General features: G+C 36.7%; 1 protein-coding gene across 1 annotated transcript; it reads left to right on the forward strand.

The window, feature by feature from the left end:
• Positions 1–10,242: 10,242 nt before the first annotated feature.
• Positions 10,243–18,954, forward strand: LOC124438998 (eukaryotic translation initiation factor 3 subunit G-like). The gene is made up of 10 exons (XM_046989191.1): positions 10,243–10,375; positions 10,880–10,920; positions 11,625–11,725; positions 12,905–12,964; positions 13,146–13,250; positions 15,473–15,635; positions 16,643–16,768; positions 16,933–17,066; positions 17,953–18,059; positions 18,870–18,954. Exons 1-10 carry the CDS (start codon positions 10,350–10,352, stop codon positions 18,883–18,885), a joined length of 879 nt encoding a protein of 292 aa, XP_046845147.1. The 5' UTR covers positions 10,243–10,349; the 3' UTR covers positions 18,886–18,954.
• Positions 18,955–22,178: the final 3,224 nt, after the last annotated feature.

Genomic DNA, 22,178 nt, shown 5'->3' on the forward strand with positions numbered 1-22,178 from the left:
ATACATTGTATAATGATCATGAACGAAAAATACTGAAGTATCTGTTTATATAAAGTTAGTAATGTTGATTTAAGACCGTACATTTCATCTTTTATTCAATTACGCTTGATTAAAGGAATGTACACTTATGCTTCTATGTTACCATCAGAAACCACAGCAAATAACCCTTCAGCAGGAACAATTTTGGCCACATCAAGCTGCTTATCGTAGTCGTACACCATATTTCCCGATAATATCTCTTCACAATCGTTATTTCCAATTAAAGAACGAATTTCACTAAAATCTTTCATTTGGAATGAAAGTAAAACATCACAACCAAATATTTCCCAAATAAATTAAGATAATGTGTTGTGTTTAAATACAGCAAATCAGCGAGTCCGTTGTTAAAACTTCTTCGTCAAGGAATCTATCACAAACCTTCATTTAAGTCTGAATTTAACGAAATTTTAAAAGGAACATGCTAGAGACTAGAGCCTGACGTGTGATGACGAATGATGACGACAAATATTTTTTTTTCCTTCAATTTTTGGCTTCGGTTATCATTCCAGTTATTTAAATGTCGAGTTCACTGCGTCTGCCACAGCCACTGCTTCGATTTTGCTTCGTTTCTTACCCTTGTCGTAAAAATTTTGTAAGCCTCATTTTGGCGCCCCTGTGCCTTGGCGCCCGGGGACATATGTACCCCAGCGCCCCCTCTAGCTACGCCTCTGCAACCGTCAATCCTTAAACTGCGTTTTCGAACTTCATTGCCTTCTGCAATAGGACTGCTAATTTATTAAATTTGTATGAACAGTTCATACATTAATAACGTCTACTTTTCCAAACTATCGAACCAACGCTTGCAAGCTATATTTAAAGATAATTATTCGGAAGTGGTTTTAGGCGTTTTCATGACTTGTAACTTTGCCATTCCTTTTCAACTTACATCCTACCGCAATGACGCATTGCGGTGAGAAAGTGTTCCCTTCACATGATTATAGAATTTTACATCAATTTAATAATATCAGTTATATCTTATAATCTATAATAAGACACAGTCACACGTTACATAATTTGACATGACAATTTACAACACTCTTTCTCAAAGGAGGAGAGAGAAATTGTGAGATTTTCGTAAAAGCAGTCAATTTCGGTTAATCTCAGCGGTAATGGAACAAGTCCTCCATTTTTTGGCGAAGAAAGTCTTTTTTTCATTACACGCCCACCCCGCCACTTCTCTTACACCACACCATCCTTTCTTAATTTCTTGCTAGAAGTTGTCTTATTTTATACATTTGCATTTTCCAAAATTTACGTTTTCCTTCTATTAGATGGATTAAGTGTAGCTTTAATTGACTTTTTCTTTCGGCGGTTTGAATGAGCAAACAGTTTTATTGTTTGTCATCAGAATCGTTGTTTGATGGTCGATATTCCCTGAACAGTCGTTGACTCATCAATTTGGCAATCTTTCTTTGAATACATATGCAAATAATTTCTGTTTAAATATTTTGTGATGTTTTGACTAGTACAAACGTCAAATGACGTTTTGATGTTTTAACTGATTTTGTTTGTTAGCGATTTTTATTTAAAGAAAAATCAGCGGGGCAGAGCTGAATTTATGAATATTCACATTTCCCAACCTGGTGTCAGGAGTGCAAGCACACCAACATCAAAAATCGCAAAGAAAAGGACCATTTTCTTTGAAGTACAGTGTTTTTTTTTCTTTGTGACAAGGTTTTAAAGATTTATATTAAAAAAATAGCCCGCTATAAGTTTATCAGTCTTTGGGAACGCTGCAATTTTATTCAATTTTGATAAAAATAAAAACAAACCGAACTTGTTGTCGCCGCAAAAATTATGTTGCTTTAGTGTAATCAAAAAAAGATATCTTTAGTGAAAATAATTTTTTGAAATGGAGTACTACCCTCTCGTCTAATTTTTCCAGTAATCTTCTCTTTCAGTATTATCAAAAAGAATCAAAACAACAAATCAACATACAGATATAAATCAGTTAGCCAAAAGAAACTTTTTCCACGCTGGGGCGAAAATATGACGCTATATGTGGTGGAAAGAGGAGGGGGAATATTCATATATTCAGCTCTGCCCTGCTGATTTCTTTTGAAATTAAAATTGCAAACAAAAGAAATCAGCAGGACAAAGCTGAATATATGAAATATTTAGTTGTAAACAACAGAACGAGCCTTTTTATTGTGTAAAACACCGACGTTTGCGAAGCAGCTACGGCTATATTTTTCAATAATGATATTAAAGAATCGATAATACAATGATTTTGCGAGAGCATAGGACTCTTTACAGTAAAAAATCTTCACTATTTTAAGTTTTATGTACGATATATTTGTACTATTTTATTGTTTGTTTACCTTTCACTTTGCGTACGAAATACATGAAAGTTTTGCAGGTCATATTTTCCTTTTTAATGTACATCTGCCTCAAAAAAGGTTCTAAATTAAAGCCTGGATGCTCGAAAATAGTACTGTAAACTAATTTCTTACAGAATGAAGAAATATACCTACTTTCTTTGCTTAAAACGACATCGTAGTCGCGACTACGAATTTTTTACAAAACATCGTACTCAGATTGATGATGGCTACGTGTTTTTGTTGTCGCAACAATGTTTTCGCGCCAAAATGACGTAAATCGTACTCGTAGTCGTACTCGTAGTCTCTGCTAAAACTCCCTAATATTTAGCCTTGACTGTATTAGAGGCATTGAATATTTTATTCGTGTAATAATAAAAAAGAATTGTTGTTCAGTTTCTAAAATGTCAAATGACAAAATAAAATTGGCAAAAAAACGAGTACTTTGTTTACTTTGCTTTTCTGAGTTCTAGGTATACCTACCTATTTAAGCCACAAAAATATTGTAGCATCCTCCTAAATGCACAAACTTTCAGAGTTTAAAAAATTTGAGAGATTAAGTAAGTAAAGGAAAAATGTGTTTTTTAAGAAGCATTTTTTATGTAACAAAAAAACAAACATTGCAAGTTTAAAGTGCTTATATTACGAATTTTAGCCCCCTTTTTTATGAGCTTAATTGAAAATTTGGATTATTTGAAGAGCTATGACATGTCGCTGAACTTAAACAGATAGATATAAGTTCCTTAATTTTGCCTCCAAAATCAGGTACTATTTGCGCCATATTGATATTTGTGACGTAGGCAGAGTCAGGAGTATGGAAAGGTAAGTTAGTAGATGGAGTTTTAACTTGTTCAGGTTGGTTAGTAGCATCAGAGAGTAGTTTCCATTCAAACTTGAAAGACAGTAAAAAATACTAAAGACTACTCTTCAGCAAAGGAGGACCAGGTAGGTTGTACAAAATGGCGAAAAATGGACCAATTTCAGCCAATAAACTCTTGAAATGATCGCTAGACTTTTAGCTACAAGATTATACCATAAAGTAAGGCCAATGAACAATTTTGAAGGAAGAAGATCAAAATTTCGAAGAGCACCGCCGGAAACGTCATGTAAGCTACACTTGATCTTCAAAATTCAATGGCCTTGAAATACATTCAAGTACTTACGATCAATTACAAATGTGCGAACTGCGAAGCATTATTATACTTTTCAACTATTGCAACATTGCTTATAATGGCAGCGGTATTTTCGGAACCATACCTATTCTATATTTGTTAACAAAAAAATCACAGGCGTGTCGGATTATCGGTTAAGTGTAAGGCATACACGTCAGAAAACTGTTTTAAGGTCCATTCACACGATCCGATTTGAACTCGTATAAAGTGAGCCTCCGACAGCCTGTCCGTCAATCTAAATAATCGGTTCGAATTAGAACTTTCTTTTTCATCCGACAAGATCAAAGGCAGCCAACTAGCCAAATAACATAGATTTTAAAAAGACTTTGAAGCAGGAAAAAAATAGGGAAATTATATCAATAAATGTACTGGATACCACAAATGGCTGTTTACACGACTATAAGTAAGTAAACCAATATAAATATCAACAAAATTATCGGACCGTCTAAAAAATCAACCAAAAGTCGGAACCGAGACAATCAGATCCAGCAAATCGGATCGTGTGAACGGGCTTTTAAAAAAGTCGATGACGATAAAGTATTCATCCCAGAAATGGTTTTTGGTGAAATTAAATGATAATAAATTCATCATTCAAATTTTACAAAGTCTTGGGGATTCATGCACTTTTCTCAATGTGAGTACTGTCACGTCACATGCTATCTAAGGGATTGCGTTTGATAAAAGGGTTTAGGTTAGAAAGTTACTTGGGCGTTTCAGTGATCAAAGTAATAAATGTACGCACTGCGTACTATTTTATTACAGTTCCCAAGCACTTCTGTTGTACTTGATTGCAAGATATGATTAACGGAGATATTGTTAAGTTAAAGTGCTTATATTACGAATTTTAGCCCCCCTTTTTTATGAGCTTAATTGAAAATTTGGATTATTTGAAGAACTATGACATGTCGCTGGACTTAAACAGATAAATATAAGTTCCTTAATTTTGCCTCCAAAGTCGGGTACTATTTGCGAATTTTTTACGACTCCATATTGATACTTGTGACGTAGATAGTTGAACACGTCTGTTTTCGTCAATATAATATTATAATATAGGAGGTGATTTTGTTGTCGTTTTTCTTGTCTTAAAAACAAATAATGACACTATTTTCAATAAAATATTAAAAAACAAGTTTTCCGGAAAGTATGGCCTCCAATCAGTGCTCAGATAATTCGAATTCGATGTCTGAATGCGTATCTGATTCGAGCTCGGAATCCGTGGGTTATGTCGAGCATTTAAACGACTTCGCATATGACGATGAACCGCTCGCAGGAGATGGTGATGAAGTGCATACTCCAGATGATCCCGATGGAATTCTCCCCGCGACATTAGAACAACGAAGTGATGGCGTAATTCCACTCGGTGAATGGTAAGTTGTTGTTTTCTCCTGTTTGTAATATACATAAAGTTACTTCATAAACCACAATACTTCCACGTTTCAGGTGTAATTGTCAATGCTGTCATACCGATTTGTTAGAAGGCGCATTAGAGTACAGATGCTGTAGTGTTGTAGACACGCCCCTTAAAAGTGACAAGGACATGTATATATATAGGAATGAGGAATGTTGTTGACAGACAGATATTAGAGAGCACAATAGATAGATACTAAAGGAAGAATATAAATTCTAAACATTACATTGGCGACGAGGAATAAAATACCAACGCAAACATGGAAACATTTTTATCTCCCATGCCACATTTCAATCCGGATGAAGAAATCGGAGGAAACATTGCAAATAGATGGCGCACGTGGTTGGCAGATTTTAAAACATTTTTAACAGCCAGTAATATAACAAATAGAACTCGGCAACGGGCTTTACTTCTTTATCAAGCAGGACCCCGAATTCGAGAGATATTTCGACAATTTCCAGACCGGGAGAAGATGATGATTTTGCTAAAGCGGAAATACTTCTTACGGAGTATTTTGAACCACAGAAAAATCGGTTATATGAAGTTTACAAATTTCGACAAGCAAAGCAAGTAGAGTCCGAAACAATCGACCAATTTCATACAAGACTGCGCTCATTATCTAAAAACTGTGAATTTGCTGATGTAGATTTTGAGATAATGGTTCAAATTGTTATTGGTGGACGATCCAGTCGTGTACGAAAACAAGCATTAAGAGATCCTAAATATACCTTAAAAGATCTGTTGCTTGAAGCAAGGCGTGAAGAAACAAGTAAAGTACAAGCGGCGGACATCGAAGAGCATTTGGACAGCCACGTTTTACATACACTAAAAGAACCTACAAATAAAAACTCCCAAGCCGATAAACCACAGAAGATATGCTCTTACTGTGGAGGTAACTACCCCATTTAGACAAACCGTGCCCAGCGAAGAACAAAACATGCGCCAAATGCGAGAAGTTAAATCATTTTGCAAGCCAATGTCGCAGCCGAAACTTGCAGAAAATCAAAACACCCGCTAAACCACGCCAAGACATACGACCGGTAAAGGCTGATGAGGAGAAAGATAGCAGCAGCGACAATAATTCGGAATACTGTTATGCGGTTTGTAACAACAACAAGCCTAAACGTCCTGAAACGTCAATATCGCTCAACGGACTATATGTCAGAATGACAATTGACACTGGCTCAAGCATAAATATAATCGACAAGAAGACTTTCCGGAACTTTCGAAATACTGAGCTTGAACCCACATCCGTGAAAGCATACCCGTTTAACTCAAAAACGCCAGTCAAGATGGAAGGGAAGTTTCGTGTTCTTGCGGAGTCAAAACACAAGTTCACAGTTGCTACTATATATGTGACATCAGACGATGGCGGCTGTTTACTCAGCTCGGAAACAGCGCAAGAACTTGGACTTGAAAGCATAAACTTGAACAAAATTAACACATCGCCAGAAAACTCAAAACTTACAACAAAGGATACAAAGCTCCATCACATTTTGGACAAACATGCACCTGTCTTTGACGGACTTGGGAAGTTAAAAAATAAACAAATTAGACTAGCAATTGATGACTCCGTGCTCCCGGTTGCACAACCACAGCGACGAACACCGTTCCACCTACGCCTGAAAGTGGAAAGTGAAATACACAGATTAGAGAACGATGACATCATAGAGAAAATACCTGAAGGCATGCCCACTGACTGGGTCTCTCCTTTGGTGATTGTTCCCAAGCGTGATGGTAACATTCAATTGTGTGTTGATATGCGGATAGCAAATACGGCTATCAAACGAACCAGACATCCAATACCAGCTGTGGAATCTGTATCCATGGAACTCAATGGAGCACGTATATTTTCAAAGCTTGATCTTGCTCAAGCATACCACCAACTAGAGCTATGTCCAGCATCCCGCAGCATCACAATATTCTCAACTCATTGCGTTCTCTATCGTTATAAGCGATTAAACTATGGAACTAATGCCGCAGCTGAATTATTTCAACATAATCTGCAGGAAACATTGCTAGGAATTAAAGGGGTCAAGAACATTGCTGACGACATAATCGTATTTGGAAGTAATAGAGCAGACCATGACCGTGCACTGGATGAAGTTCTTACCCGATTACAAGATCACAATCTCACACTTAATTGCCAAAAGTGCAAGTTCCTGAAGAAGAACCTTGAGTTTTTTGGGTTATTATTCTCAGAACATGGGGTCTGCCCGGACCCAAAAAAGGTAGAAGCTTTCGTTAAAACTACAATACCCACAACGGTCAGCGAAGTGAGAAGCTTACTGGGGATGGAAAATTACAGCTCTAAGTTTATCCAAAATTATGCTACCATTACAGAACCCCTTCGAAAACTAACACGTAAGTGTGCGCGCTTTGCATGGATGTGGGAACACCAAGCAGATTATGACAAGTTAAAAAATGCACTAACCAACAGTCCAGTTATGAGTCATTTTGATACATCAAAAGAAACGTCGGTATTAGTGGATGCAAGCCCAGTTGGCTTATCAGCCATATTAACACAAAGAGATCCTAAAACAAACGCCGATAACGTCATCTGCTATGCTAGTCGGGCTCTTTCGTCAGTAGAACAACGATATTCGCAAACTGAAAAGGAGGCCCTTGCTATCGTGTGGGGTATCGAGCACTTTCACATCTACCTATTTGGGGCATCGTTCACCCTGATCACTGATCACAAACCATTACAACTTATCTATAATAATCCTCGGTCCCGACCTCCCGCCAGGATTGAGCGATGGTTATTGAGACTTCAACAATACAATTTTCAAGTCATTTACAGACCAGGTGACACGAACCCTGCAGACTTCTTATCCAGACACCCACAATTACAGACTCCCAAACGCAACATCGCCGAAGAATACATCACGTTTGTCACGACAAATGCAGCTCAAAATGCCATATCAATTGAAGTCATCAAAGAACATACGACCAAAGACATAAGTCTTCAGGCGGTAAGAACAGCGGTCGGGTCGGGTGATTGGAGCAATCAGTCTGTGAAACCATTTCTTAACATCAAAGATGAAATATCTGTGGACAACACGAATGGCATACTCCTACGAGGAACGCGGATTATCATTCCAACAACCCTAAAAACAAGCGTTGTGAAGCTGGCCCACGAAGGCCACCAAGGAATAGCCAAAACTAAAGCTTTGTTACGCCAATACGCCTGGTTCCCTAATATGAACAAGGCCGTCAAGGATGAAATTGAAGCCGGTCTACCATGTCAAGTAAATGGATCAACCAGCCCACCAGAACCATTAGCAAGTCCAGAAATGCCAGAGGGCCCTTGGCAAACCATCCATGCTGACTTCTATGGTCCGCTCCCTACTGGACAATATATCATCGTGCTGATCGATAAGTATTCGCGATACCCAGAAGCCGAAATAATCTCAAGTACCTCCGCCAAAGCACTGATCCCTAAAATAGATGATATTTTTGCACGGCATGGAATCCCATTAAAGTTCAAATCTGACAACGGTCCACCGTTCAACAGTAAGGAATTCTCCAAATATCTACATAAACTTGGGGTGAAGCACGAGACATCAATCCCGGAGTGGCCGCAAGGAAACTCAGAGGCCGAGGCATTCATGAAGCCTTTAGCTAAAGCGATCAAAACAGCCCGTGCGGAACATCGCAATTGGACACAAGAACTTTCAAGATTCTTACTCAGCTATCGCACTACGCCTCATTGTTCAACCAATGTCCCACCAGCTCAACTACTATTTAACCGACCATTGAGAGGTATCCTACCAATGCTAAACCCCAAGGACAAAGTGCTAAATAGACATAAAGAGGCGCAGGCGAATGATTTTGAAGCGAAATCGAAAGGAAGAAAATTGGCAAACAAAAGAAGAAGAACTAAAGAATCAGATATCAGGGTGGGAGACAAAGTCCTCTTAAAACAAAGGAAGAAAGATAAATTCACAACAAAATTTGAGCAAACACCATACACAGTGATTTATCGTAGAGGAGCTAAAGTAGTCGCTGAGAACCATAACCATCAAATAACCAGAAACACATCGTTCTTTAAAAAGATAAGAGACAAGTCGAGAGAATCAACTGATGAAGATGAATACAACATCCACGAACAGCCGTACAGACACAACCAATGCGTACCAGAATGTGAAGAACCAGAACACATCATAGAACCAGAACCAGAAGAGCCAGCTCCAAGGAGATCAACCCGACAAAGAAAAATAACAGAACAATATGGGAACTCAATAAACCCTGACTTTGTTATCCGTTAAGTTGAGGAGGGATGTAGTGTTGTAGACACGCCCCTTAAAAGTGACAAGGACATGTATATATATAGGAATGAAGAATGTTGTTGACAGACAGATATTAGAGAGCACAATAGATAGATACTAAAGGAAGAAGATAAATTCTAAACATTACAGATGCTGTAAGGAAATAGGACCAGCATGTAGTTCTTCATCAAATGGTGAATCGCTTGCTTCCCCACTGCAAACTTTAACATGCTCAGCTCCATCACTAGTAGATGGTACTTCCTCATCGAGAGAGCATGTTTCCTTCAGCGATGGCTTATGGAGAGTAAGTCGAATAATCTACAAAACTTATATCGAATTTGCATATGACAGAAGAAAAATTAACATAAACAAGCGTAAACTTACTTGTCTTCGCTTTCGATCGGTTATTTCATCCTGTAATGGTTCAGGAGTCCCAGCCACGTCAATGGTTGGGATAACATCTTTCTTCAACCTTCTTTTGAGCTTGACTTGCACGCTCAAATTAAGGTCATAACAAGAATCTTCAAAATGCGCAGAACACAGACACGAGGTAGAGGAAGCCTCAAAACCCGGTCTATGTTTACGCACAAAATTTACCCATTTTCTATGTCTTTGCGGCTCTGTTTCTTTTTTAGGAAACAGATGCATCGACTTTCCTTCGGTTTTTGAATCATTGGCGCAACTAATTTGATTAGGTCCGCCAGCAACACAGCGTTTTCCTCCGCGTTTCTTATTAAGATTACAAGTAGAATACGCCATGTTGATATATGTGTTCACTTTTCGACGTCACAAGCTTTAGCAAACCGATCAAAAAGTTCGCAAAAAAAATGCTGAAAATCGGGACTTTGAACGTCCGTAAAATCACTTTCACCAATCCAATTTCAATTATAATTGCAGATTCAAAATCACTGAAACAAGGTCTTTCAATTTAGCTAATAAAAAAGGGGGGCTAAAATTCGTAATATAAACACTTTAACAAATTTGCAAATACGACGCTCATTCGGGGAAGGCATGACGTCATGTCATTTTGGTAGTCAGAAACAAGTGACGACCTTACCAATTTGCTTAATGCTTGAATTGTAATATTTTTAAATTTAAATAAGATTTTTGTCTCTTTACTTTGACTAAAATTAGCTTCAAAATGCCAGAACCGACAACAGAAATACCGTGAGTGTAAATCATATTTAAATATTTCTTATTTGTAAGTTTTCGTAGCAAAATGTATTGCTTGCTTGTATCCACGAAAATGGCTGTTAAACGTGTATGAGACGATAAGTCTGATTTTGAGTTTAGCTGGAAAGTATTCACGGTTCCATTCACGAATATAAACTCTTCTTTGAATTAACTATACATTTTAAGGCTAGCTTTTAGTGGAAACATAGAAATTAGATTAAATATAGATGTTACGATTTACAGTTTACAGGATAGTTTTGGGATAACATGAATTGCATAATAGTAATTGCTGATGCCTGATGAAGTCCACTGACAGGCAAGTCAAATGGAAATAAATATTGACGAACAAGAGAGCTAGATGTAGGAAATTTGTTTGTATCTTCAAAAATGATCGCAACATATGTTGCATATCTGATGTGAAATTCAGTGAAGTAGAATGGCCATTACTATCATAAATTGATTTGTACATCATTCTGTGATTGATTTCTCTTGTTTCAGGGATAGCAGCACCAGTTGGGCCGATCAAGTTGAACAAGAAGGTCATTTTTTTCAGTTTTTTTTTTTTTTGGTTTCGAAAATGGTTAATTTAAAATATAGTCATTTACTTAGTCTGAGTTGTCTCAAGATATGTAAACTTTGCAGTTGTGCTGATTTAAAAAGTTCCCTTTTAAATTTCCCTATGATATAGTTTATTAAACATTAATAGACAGTTTGCTAATGTCCAGGGGTGAATCAAGCCGGATTCGACAGGTGGGGTGCAGAGCAGATTTTTCAAGGGGGTGCATTGTTATTCTAGCTAAAGTTGCAAGGCTTCGGACTATTGTGAATTTATAGGCTCATAGATGAGTGCAACCAAATTTATGTTTTTTTTATTAATGAATATGCATTTAGCATTTTATTTCAATTTTAATGTTTCAATGAAAACATGCATCGTAGTTACTCAATTGCAAATAGTTGTGGTATAAAATAAGTAATTGCATTTGAAATTAGAATTTCTACTTTTGCTTTGTCTACAATTACAATCATAACAATTTCATAGCCTCAAATACTGTTATATTAATTATCCAAAGTTTTTAATACCATTTTAAGGTTTTTTTTTGTGTGTTGGGGGGGCTGCACACCACTTGCACCCCTTCTGCCTCTGCTAACTTCTGCTACCGGAATTCTTTGATTTCAATCTGTTGCACCAGTTTGTGGAAGTTTAATCCAAATGCAATTTTTTCATTGATCAAATTTTTTACAGATGAGCCAGATAAGGTATTGCCTCAATCCACAGAGGTTATAAAGAATGGCATAAAAACCATCACTGAATTTAAAAGGAATGAAGATGATAAAATTGTGAAGGTGCATACTTCTAATTACCAGTTATTCTTGTAAAATGTTCATGTACTCTCACAAATCATTTTCTTGGAAAGTTTATTGATGTATAGTTCCAGGAAGAAAAATTATCTCGAGGTTCTGAGTTATTTATCTTATCATTAATATTCTTTGTGATATTTCTCAACTGTGATTAGTTGATTGCAGTGCACTTTATTGTATGATTACACTGTGAGAATGTGTAATTGTACTGTTGAAAAGCTGTAATTGCAATGTATAGCAGTGCGTAATTTACTGTAAAGTGCGTAATTTACTGTAAATACTGTATCCTAATTTGCTGAAAAGCAGTGAAAGCAAGACAAACTTTTTTTCATCTAATAAGAAAACATGGCAATCGATGTAACTATATAAAACTAGCATTTGAATGGAGGAATTGCAATTGTTTGAAAATCAAGAATTACAAAAGATTGTAAAAAATAAAAGCATAAGAGAAAGTACTATTTTTTGCAGTCAGGCCACGTAACAAGGCTTTTCTGAAGCTGTAACAGAGTTAGACGGTGCCGTCAAGAAATATCTCAAAGTATATTGTTATTAAGTAATATGTAGTGTTGTTTCTCAGGCAACTACCCCTGAACATGCACTTGTGATTTTTTTAAAGACCGGAAATCTATACTAATACCTATGCAACTTACTATTCAAATAAAGTAAATGCAACTTACTATTCAAATATTAATAAAAAATCTACTTTACATTAAAAATAAAGGTATTGAATGTTTATGATTACCTGGCCAGCTGTTATGAAGCTTGTGCATTCAAACATTGCAATTGTCTAGCCACTGTCTTCATCACACCTCAGTTGAACCGAATTAGATCAATATCCATGCTCAAAATCACTTGTGTCACCTGAAAACTGTATTTTTTTAATTTAAAAGTTTATTTGTTTCCATGAAATGTAAAAGGATGAAGGTTGATTCCAATTTGCGTGAATTATTTGAAATTTGATTGCGTTGTCTTTTGCGAATGACTTGTGGTCGGATACATTTTTCGAAATAAAAAAGAGATTTCCTATTGAAATACTTCCGCGCCTATACGTGGCTAATGAACATAATGCAAGCATAAAAATTTCATTTCATACCAAAGAAATGATCTGATTACTCCATGTGTGGCACACCATGTTTTATGTACATTCTTATTTGAAATTAACAGGTTGTCAGGACGTATAGATTGGAAACTCTAAAAGTTCACAAAGCCATTGCGAAGAGGAAGGTATTTTCAGATTGCAAACTTTACAGCAGTCATGGGCGAAACTAGAATGGTATTTGTTGAATGTTCATATGTTCTGCTTTGCCAGACTGTTTTATTTTGTAAGCGGTTTTTATTTTAAAAGTACAACAACCATACCAACGCCAATTAATATTGGATTGTCATCTTCTGTAAATACATTTAGCTTTGGACGAAATTTGGGGATTCGAAAATGGATAAACCTGGACCAAATCCTGCCACAACTATGGTTGCCGAGGACGTTTTTCTTGTACTCACATCTAACAAAGAGGTAATTGTCGTATAACGTAGACATTTCATGTACCTTACGTGCAAGATAACTGGCTTTCAGCCATAAAAATATGGACGAGTGCCTATATAATATTGCCTTTTATATTATACTAGTGCCTAAGGCAAGCTATTCTCAGACTGCTCTAAGTATATTTTTTAAGTATGGACCGACCTATACGGTAAATAACATACTTTTATTTTTTTATTTATCGGTTCAAAGCGATGTTTGTGATTTCCAGCAATTTGATTACTTGCCTGATCGAGAGCTTTTTACGATATTTACCTAAAGGGCCAAAAGTGATAATTTTTCGCAATGTTTTCGTTTTGCGAAGTGAAATGTACATTTTTAAAATTGATTTAAAAGCGATGCCAATTTTTGAACGTGTAAGCAAAGTGTGTTCAGATGAAAGTTATTAAAACAAGAGTGAATTTTATCATCCAAGCGAAGCAAAGTTTGTAGAAAACAATCCAATTTTGGACTACGTTTACACTATTCCGGATCGGTGTGAAAATGGCGCAATTAAGTAACAGAGCCGGGTTGCGTTTAGCAATACTGTACCGGAGCGGAATAACTTAAAAACGTCACTTTTTCCGTAGTGATACGACCACACTTTTTAAACGTGGTCGAACGAAAACGGAGCGCTACGCATTGTCGTATAAACAGTTAACCGTTATTATTTTGCTGCACTTTAGATACCAGTTCTCTTTATTTCTTACTGTGTTGTGGCGCATGATTCAAAATGGGGATCATTTTATGTTTTCGAAAGCTTTTAATGACTGTTTCCGTTAAATTAATCTTTTATATGACATATTAATGACTTTTTGTCAAGAGATATAAACATCTATTATTATATGGCAAGCGTCACTTCCGGCAAAATGGCGCGCTTTGATTGGCTGACAAACATTTTCGCCGGTCCATTATTTTCCCGTAATCGACCACGGTCCAGAACGCGTAATTTTACAGTCAAATGTAAACAAACTTAGTAAAGCAAACAGCAAAATGCAAGAAAAACGAAACAAAAAACCATTTATGAATGTGAGTCGAAGGAAAAACTCTCGGAAAATAGTTCAACTTTCCGGACGATACAATTTGAAACGATTTAGTTTTTACTGACGAAAACTATAAAAGTGAAATCAACCCGTATAAAACAGCAAGGACGAGAAAGAAAGCAAGCTTCGTTTCAGGTCAAATAATGCCATATAATAAACTTTTTAATAACATCGCTTTCTCGGTCTTTACGGAGAAATATCGGACCTCTGTCTTTTTGTACAAACCTCGCCCTACGGGCTCGGTCTGTACAAAAACACCTCTGCCCGTTATTTCTCCGTAAAGACTTCGCGCTCGTTTAGTAATGTTTTAGTAAAATGCAAAAAAAATGTTTAACGATTAAGCAAAATGTATTCAGATGAAAGTTATCATAGCAAGAGTGCGATTTATTAACCAGACGAAGCGAAGTTTGTAGAAAACCATCCAAACCATCCTTTGTAAACAAATACATCGCGGAAAAAATATCCCATGTGCCCAATGGCAGATATAGTAAAAAGCTGCCCGATGTGGCAGCGAATCGTATTGCTGGAAATCAAAAATTATCACTTCAAAAATATCACTTTGGAATAATAAATAGAAAAATATTTTCTTTTTATTATTATTACGTAGCACATTCGCATCATTTGTCTAATCAACCTTGTGTTATGGAATAACACAAAGCGACGCAACGTGTAAACACAAATCATAAAATTTCATATAGCTATCAGATAAACTCAAGTCTTATTCATCTCACTTAAAAGTAGGTACGCATAATGCATATGTGGGTAGTTGTCCTTAGTTTCAAGTTATACGTTCGATGAAATCTACGAGACGTTTATAGAAAACTTTTTTGAATATATTTAGAGTTATCATAATTAATTTATGTATATACCTCCTAAGGTTAAGGCCTAAAAATCTTTCAAGGAACGTATTATTTTCCAGGTTGCACTCAAATAATTTTCTTGGATGCGCCCAAGAGATGCGATTAAATTTTTCAGTAGAAAACTATTGAATGTTCATTCGTGTAGAAACTTTTCAATTGGGCAATTGCATATTTTCATAGTTTGATTACGTGCACATTTTTGCCGAACAATTCCAATTTTTTTTCGGAATTACCACATTTTAATTTTTACTGTGCAATTACTGATAGAATTCACTTTACTCAATTGAACTTCATCATTGTTTTTAAATGGCAGGAACTCAACCAGCAAGATGACGATCCTTTGAGAAAACTCCAGAATCAGAAAAACATTGTGCAATGTCGTATATGTAAGGGTGACCATTGGACGTTGAAATGTCCTTACAAAGATACGCTGGAGCCTTTGCAGCAGCAGTTGAAAGAAGAGGAAAATGGAGGCAGTATCCTTTTGTCATTTTTATTACTTTGGACGGGTTGATTGCATTTAGCTCGTTTTTCTTGAAAGGCGTCTTGGGGTAAGTAAATCAACTCTTGTAGACGCAATGAGTTGGATTTCTGTTCTCGTATAAATTCTTTGCTTATCTCTTGAAATTTTATGATATAATGTTTTGCATTTGTTTTTTTTTCACTTTACTCATCTCTCATCCACATTCATGATACTGGCATGAACAAAATATGAACATAATGCAAAATCCCATTTTTAAGGTTTCACTTGATAAAATTAATAGTTAAGCACAATAAAAGAACGTCTTGTTCATTTCCCGTAACATGAATTGTTGCTTTGGTTTCGATTTGATTACGTTTGCTTGTTGACGTTAAGTTGAGCTTATAGCTGGCTAAAGGCTGGCATCATAAGTGAGATTATCTCACCCGTAGTGCCATGTATTGCAGTACAAAATGCATCTGGAAGCAATACTGTTTTTAACTTGGCGCAATGCGAATGAGCATTGGCACAAGCAATTTCTACTTAGGGGCTGATTACATGAGCCCGGAAGCAGCCAAGCGTTAAATAATTTTGGCAAATGGAAACGACTCCATACTTATCGTTAGTTAAATCTTCTCAAGCAATTTCACAATATTCTGATTTAATAACTTTTCAAAACATTTAAAATTGAAACAACCAATTTGCCCTAATTTGAGAATTACAACCGGAGTAACGTGTGGTGCTTCGCAAACAAATGTAATTTTTAACCGTGAAGTTTCGGCTCCTTTCAATCCCTTGAAATAACCTGGCCAGCTCGCCTCCATATAATCAGGCCCTTATTTAGTATATTATTTTGGATATCATAATATTGCAGTGAGGTTCTAACGATGGAATGTCTTTCCTTTCTCATTTTCATTTGATTTGTTTGTTTCTCGTCGTGCTTATTTCTAATGTGCTAATCAAATGTTTGTCTTTTGTTGCTTATAATGCGGTTTCTTGAAATTTCCTTAATGATGTAATCAGGTGGCAGTGGTGAAGGCAACAATAAAGCTACGAGCTTCAATCAAACTGGAGGGAAATACGTTGCACCAGGAAGGCGCGAGGGTGCCTCGGGGAGAGGTGAAATGATGAGCACTCGGAACAATAGAGGTGCAATAAACCTTGGGTTATTTTGTATTTTCTTCTTCTGTTAATTCTTCCAGAATCTAAAGCACGAAAGACAAGATTATGTTTTGTTGTGAACCAACTGCTTTTGATTAATTATTGGATCATCACACATCTTACAGCTATGTTTTCAATTGCTTTTTTCGTAGAAGAGACGGCTACCATACGTGTTACAAATTTATCGGAAGACACGAGAGAATCGGATCTTCAAGATCTTTTCCGACCATTTGGACCAATATCGCGAATATATTTGGCCAAAGATAAAATCACTAATCAATCCAAGGTATTCATAGCTGTATTGGCTGTAGCGATGTCCTGAATTGCACACCGTAGATGATCTAGTCAACTCTTGGGGCGTTTAAGCGGTTCTAGGAGGAGGGTGTTAAATAGTTGAGAGGCGTTTTTATTATTTTTATTGCCTTAGTTTGAACAAATAAAAGACCAAATATTTTGTGTCTTCGGCCCAATTAATAACCGACTGTAATCATTATATTATTGTAGTGGGCAATAGGGGGCTCTATTAGAAACCGGCTCTTATTGGAGAGAGGCCTCCAATACAAATTCATGCTCTCCGAGAGGGAGGCGTTTAATTGATAAATTGCGTTTATTTGATAGGAAACGTTTATTGAATCATATACGGTATGCGAATTTAAAAAGAAAGCAAACCATTTATCCAGCTTTGCAATGTAGTGCTATTACAGATAAACTGCTTTTATCTCATAGGCTCAACATCGCTCAACACGTCGAGAGCGTTTTCACACATCGCTAAACATCACACAACAAGAGCAAGACGATGTTGAGTGCAAGTTGAGCGATGTTGAGCGCGTTTGCACGTAGCTTTAGAGCCCAACAGAATGTTTGCAAAAAAGCCATAAGCAGTTGGATTTTATACTGTTAGGCGAAATGATCCACGAAAGCCTTCTCTCTAAACTAAAGCCATCACTTGACGTTCAGGGCAGCTCCATTCGTCTAAATCTTTTTTTGGTTAACCCCCTACACCCCAACCCCCACTCCCTTTAAGAATACCCACCATCGCATTTGCGTATCCACATTTTATTATCTATTGCATTGAAACGCAAATGTAATCATTTCGAAAGTTGTCAAATGACAAATCCATGTAGCAAAAATTTTCTGACAAATCCATTAAGCAAAAATCTTATTTTTCATAGGGATTTGCTTTCATTAACTTCATTCGGCGTGATGATGCAGCCCAAGCCATTAAATGTGTTTCAGGTCTTGGTTATGATCACCTTATTTTAAACGTAGAATGGGCTAGGTAAGAACTCCGTCTGTACTGTTAAATTCACAACCATACAGGGTTTTCGTCCATTTTCTTTCTCTGGGCTTTGGTCTCAGAGCGCAATCCAACTATTTCCAAATTTTAACATCGAGAGGTTACATTAAATCTAATTGTGCTTCGGTGATTGCCTTGTCCACCATTGTTCTTGCTCCATCAAATCACAGAATAATGATTTTACAGAAGGGTCACTCAGGTGTACAACGTGTCCTCATGTCGGCCATTATTCCAGCCAGATGATTAAGATTTCTCACTTGTTTCCAACCATGAAAATTACATGACGTCAATACTTAATAATGAATTCAAGTATATTTTGACTTAAGAAATGACTTCGGATCATTTTAAAGGCTTGGAAAATGTCAAAAACCCTAATCATCTGGCTGGAATATTGGCGGCCACCATGCGCGGCACGACATGCGCAAGGACAAAAGCATCAAAGGTTCCGACACGAGTGACTCTTGTGTATATTCTTATTCTGTGACCAAATGCTATTATTTACCGCCTCAGGACGTATTAGCTGCTTTATTGATCACAAAAATCTGAAATTTGTTTGTTGGTGAAAGTTTAGCGTACATTGTGATACGTTTATGTTTTCATAACTTATGACGGGAGGAAATATTATAAAAGCAACTAGGCGAAATTCTGTGACGTTAAAAATGTTTCGTTGTGATAATTTGCATACGTTTATTTTTGTTCCATGTGTTTGTGTCTCGTTCGTAGCTGATACTAGTTGTTAACGTTCGCGTTTACTATTTTCATGCTTTGACTATTTATATTTTCTTCTTGCAGGCCATCAAATAACTAGTTGAACGTCTCCAGTATGGTTATAACGATGAAACAATTTGAATGCAATTAAAACGTATAGCATGTTTAATATTTGTTCATCTTTTATCTATGTTGTTTGTTACATGTAGTAATGCATGCGTCAATTCCAAGAGTTACCATCCCCCCCCGGGAATATGGCCGGGCATTTGACTTTTTTCGTTTTAATAGTTCAATTTCCCCGCTGCCGGGGAAAGGCAAGAAGGTAAATACTCAGCCCCCGGGCAAGCTGCCAATGGCAAATGCCCCGCTCCGGGACCAAATAATTTTAAATTACGAAAATTAGGAACACTTTTTAATACTTTATTAAACAAGATATATGAGAGATCCTATAAAATATAAATGTAGTAAAAGAAATTCGTTCCTGAGTTCCTTTCCCTTGCTCCGCTTTTCTCTTGTTGCTTTTGCTTTTCCAGCACCTCTTTTCCTGTTCACAGAAATTTCCGTCAAGTGCTGAAGCCACAATTTAACATCCTTGGTTGACAGCAAACATTTCTTGGCAAGCATGCTTATGTCAGTATCCTCTACACATCCACCACTGTGATTCTTGTGAAAGTCTGCCAGTATTTCAGACGGCGGCGGGCTCCTTATAGCTTTGCCAACTGCATATAAATTTAGAAGCTCTGACACATCGGTGACATAATGCCCATAGCAAACTCCTGTGCATGTTTCGCAATCCTCCACTCCCCAAGGTCTCTTTACATTAGGAACTGGGTAAGGAAAAAAAGTACACGATGGTCCGTCTGGATACCAGGAGATGGGAATCGTTACTTAATGTCGCAATTAATAGAAATCAATAGTTGCGACACTCGTACTCAAATGGTATCAAATCCCCGGGGGTATTATTGCCGGAGTAAATACCCGGCTCCCGAGCATCTCTTTTACGAGCAAATTCCCGACCCTGAGAAATCTCCAGGGAAATCTATCCAGGGATCTCTTTGGATCATGAAACATCGATACATCGATCTAATCATCATAAAAATGCATGGAATTCCTCTTAAAGGAAATTGTATGTTAACATGCTTCCCATTATTTGCGCCACGCAATTTAAAAAGTTTCACCGTACTTAAAGAACCACAAGCCACAAGCCAGCTCAATCGAATCATTAACTGTTCAGCAAAAATTCAAATTGATTTTTTAGCACATGCAGCGGTCTAACCATAGTTTTAGACATGGTAGAGGCCCTTAAGGTAAAACGTCTTGCAACAGTTATAAAAGCATCACCAGTGATCAAATACCTAGTGTTTCTGTTTCCTTTTTGCTTTCCCTGATGGTTACTTGTCGGGCTTTCCAGCGTGTGATTTTTGGTGCAAGTAAGTTAAGCAGCTCTTCAATTATGCATGGATCGTTCAACACACTTGAAAAAATCTCATAGACGAACAACATTGCCTCAAGTGCTTTAGTGTCATGTTCCCCTTTTAAACCAGGGTGTTGTTGAGGTAAAAACCACTTGCGGCCGAAGAAAGCGAAATACATGTTTTCATCACTGATGTGCATATTATACTGGATAACGCATCCTTGTTAAAAATTGAAGCCGGAAGTTAGATTATTTGCTACTGGCTTCATGGGAGGTATCGGTCCCACTTTACTATACTTTTGTATTAGAAAATCACAGTTTTCGCGTTTTCATTCCTTTTACAAACTTCTGATTACGGCAAAATTTTCATGAGATATAGAGGAAAACCGGAAGAGAGTTTTAACTCTAAAGGTTAACCCTGGCTTTGTAACGACTGAAAAATAGATGGCAATTTGTATTGAAATTTGAAAGTTGAAGTTGACGAAGACAATTTCAGTTGTGCGAGGCATTTTTAGAAGATGAATACTTAAATTACAACAAAGTACCATCAAAGCTATTCATATCTTTAATATATTCATCGATATTGAAGTTGTTCACAAAAGAACTAGTTTATAACTTTGCTTCGCTTAATGCAACACAGAGAGGTACTTTCGCATATTCTTACTATTGTTCATAAACATGTCTTTCTGATTATTTGTCTATGTCGATTTATTTTGTTTCTTTGCGTTATTTGAAATTATGATTTTTGCGATGTGAATTACAACCCTAAACAAAGTATAGTTAAATGTGTAAATTTGTAGTAATCCTTGATAAACGTCATTGCAGATGACATTTTGTTGGCAGTATTAGGATTCTGTAATATTTTCAAATTTTTTAAGAAGCAGCAGCATCATATAATCTCCAGTTTGTTTCAAAACAATGCAGGTCTACCTTGTACCATCTCAATTTTTTTGCATTATAAAGCCGAGAAGACAAACTCTTTAGGATTAAATATGTTTGCCGGTCGTTCTGTCCCTGTCAAAAAAATTTAGCTCGAATCAAAAGTTTGTAGAACGAATAAAAACGAAAAAACTGTGATATTGTAATACAAAAGTATAGTAAAATGAGACCGATACGGCGATACCCCCACCAAGGTCATCAGCAAATGAGCCAACTTCCGGCTTATTTATATCAGTGGTCAACGTCTTTCGGTACATTTTTTTCGGGAGAGATTTTTACGGTTTGAGGGGAGCGCACAATCATCACAAAGTAGAATCTTTCAGAACGTCCTTTTCGAACTCGAATATATGTACCACAAACAACGTAATTTTAATACAATGAATACTAAATTCGCCTGAGTGATTGCCAATATCAATATTATCTCGCTTGGCGAATAACACGACACTTGATTCGCCATTGCTGTATTTAGCCAGTTTGATACTTGTTTATCCGCTCTCGCCACCGTGCTCGGGTGATGAAAATATGATATTGGTGTGGATTTAACAAAAACGTCCAGAATAACAAAGAATTTAAATGCATGTTGCGGAGTGTATTTAACTGTAGCGGGTCGCGGGTAAAATGCGTGTTTACAACTTGAAGTTCATGTACGGACTTTTCAACGGTAATGTCCGCAAACCTTGCAGCCTCTAATTATAGAATTTACATACTGGGTACGTTGTATATCATAAGTATAACTTACACTTTCCGACAATTTGAAAGTTGCTTTTCCCTTAAATGCTAGATTAGAGCAATAAAGTACTTTAAAGTTTAAATCCAACTCATGTGTGATAGGTATAACGAACACAAATCTTAATTATCCAAAGCACCGGTGACATATTTTAATGTCTTTTTATACTTATGATATACCCAATGTACCCAGTATGTAAATTCTATAATTAGAGGCTGCAAGGTTTGCGGACATTAACGTTGAAAAGTCCGTACATCTACTTCAAGTTGTAAACACATTTCGTTTAGGATCATAATTCATAAGCTATGGATAG

Source organism: Xenia sp. Carnegie-2017, unplaced genomic scaffold, assembly GCF_021976095.1.
Source record: "Xenia sp. Carnegie-2017 unplaced genomic scaffold, XeniaSp_v1 HiC_scaffold_19, whole genome shotgun sequence".
NCBI lineage: Eukaryota > Metazoa > Cnidaria > Anthozoa > Malacalcyonacea > Xeniidae > Xenia > Xenia sp. Carnegie-2017.

Excerpts from the sequence above, each read along its gene's own strand:
- LOC124438998 (XM_046989191.1), top strand. The coding sequence starts at position 10,350 with ATGCCAGAACCGACAACAGAAATACC. Across the intron at positions 15,636-16,642 it reads AGAAGAGGAAAATGGAGGCA|GTGGCAGTGGTGAAGGCAAC; the intron begins GTATCCTTTTGT and ends TGATGTAATCAG. Across the intron at positions 16,769-16,932 it reads GAGCACTCGGAACAATAGAG|AAGAGACGGCTACCATACGT; the intron begins GTGCAATAAACC and ends CTTTTTTCGTAG.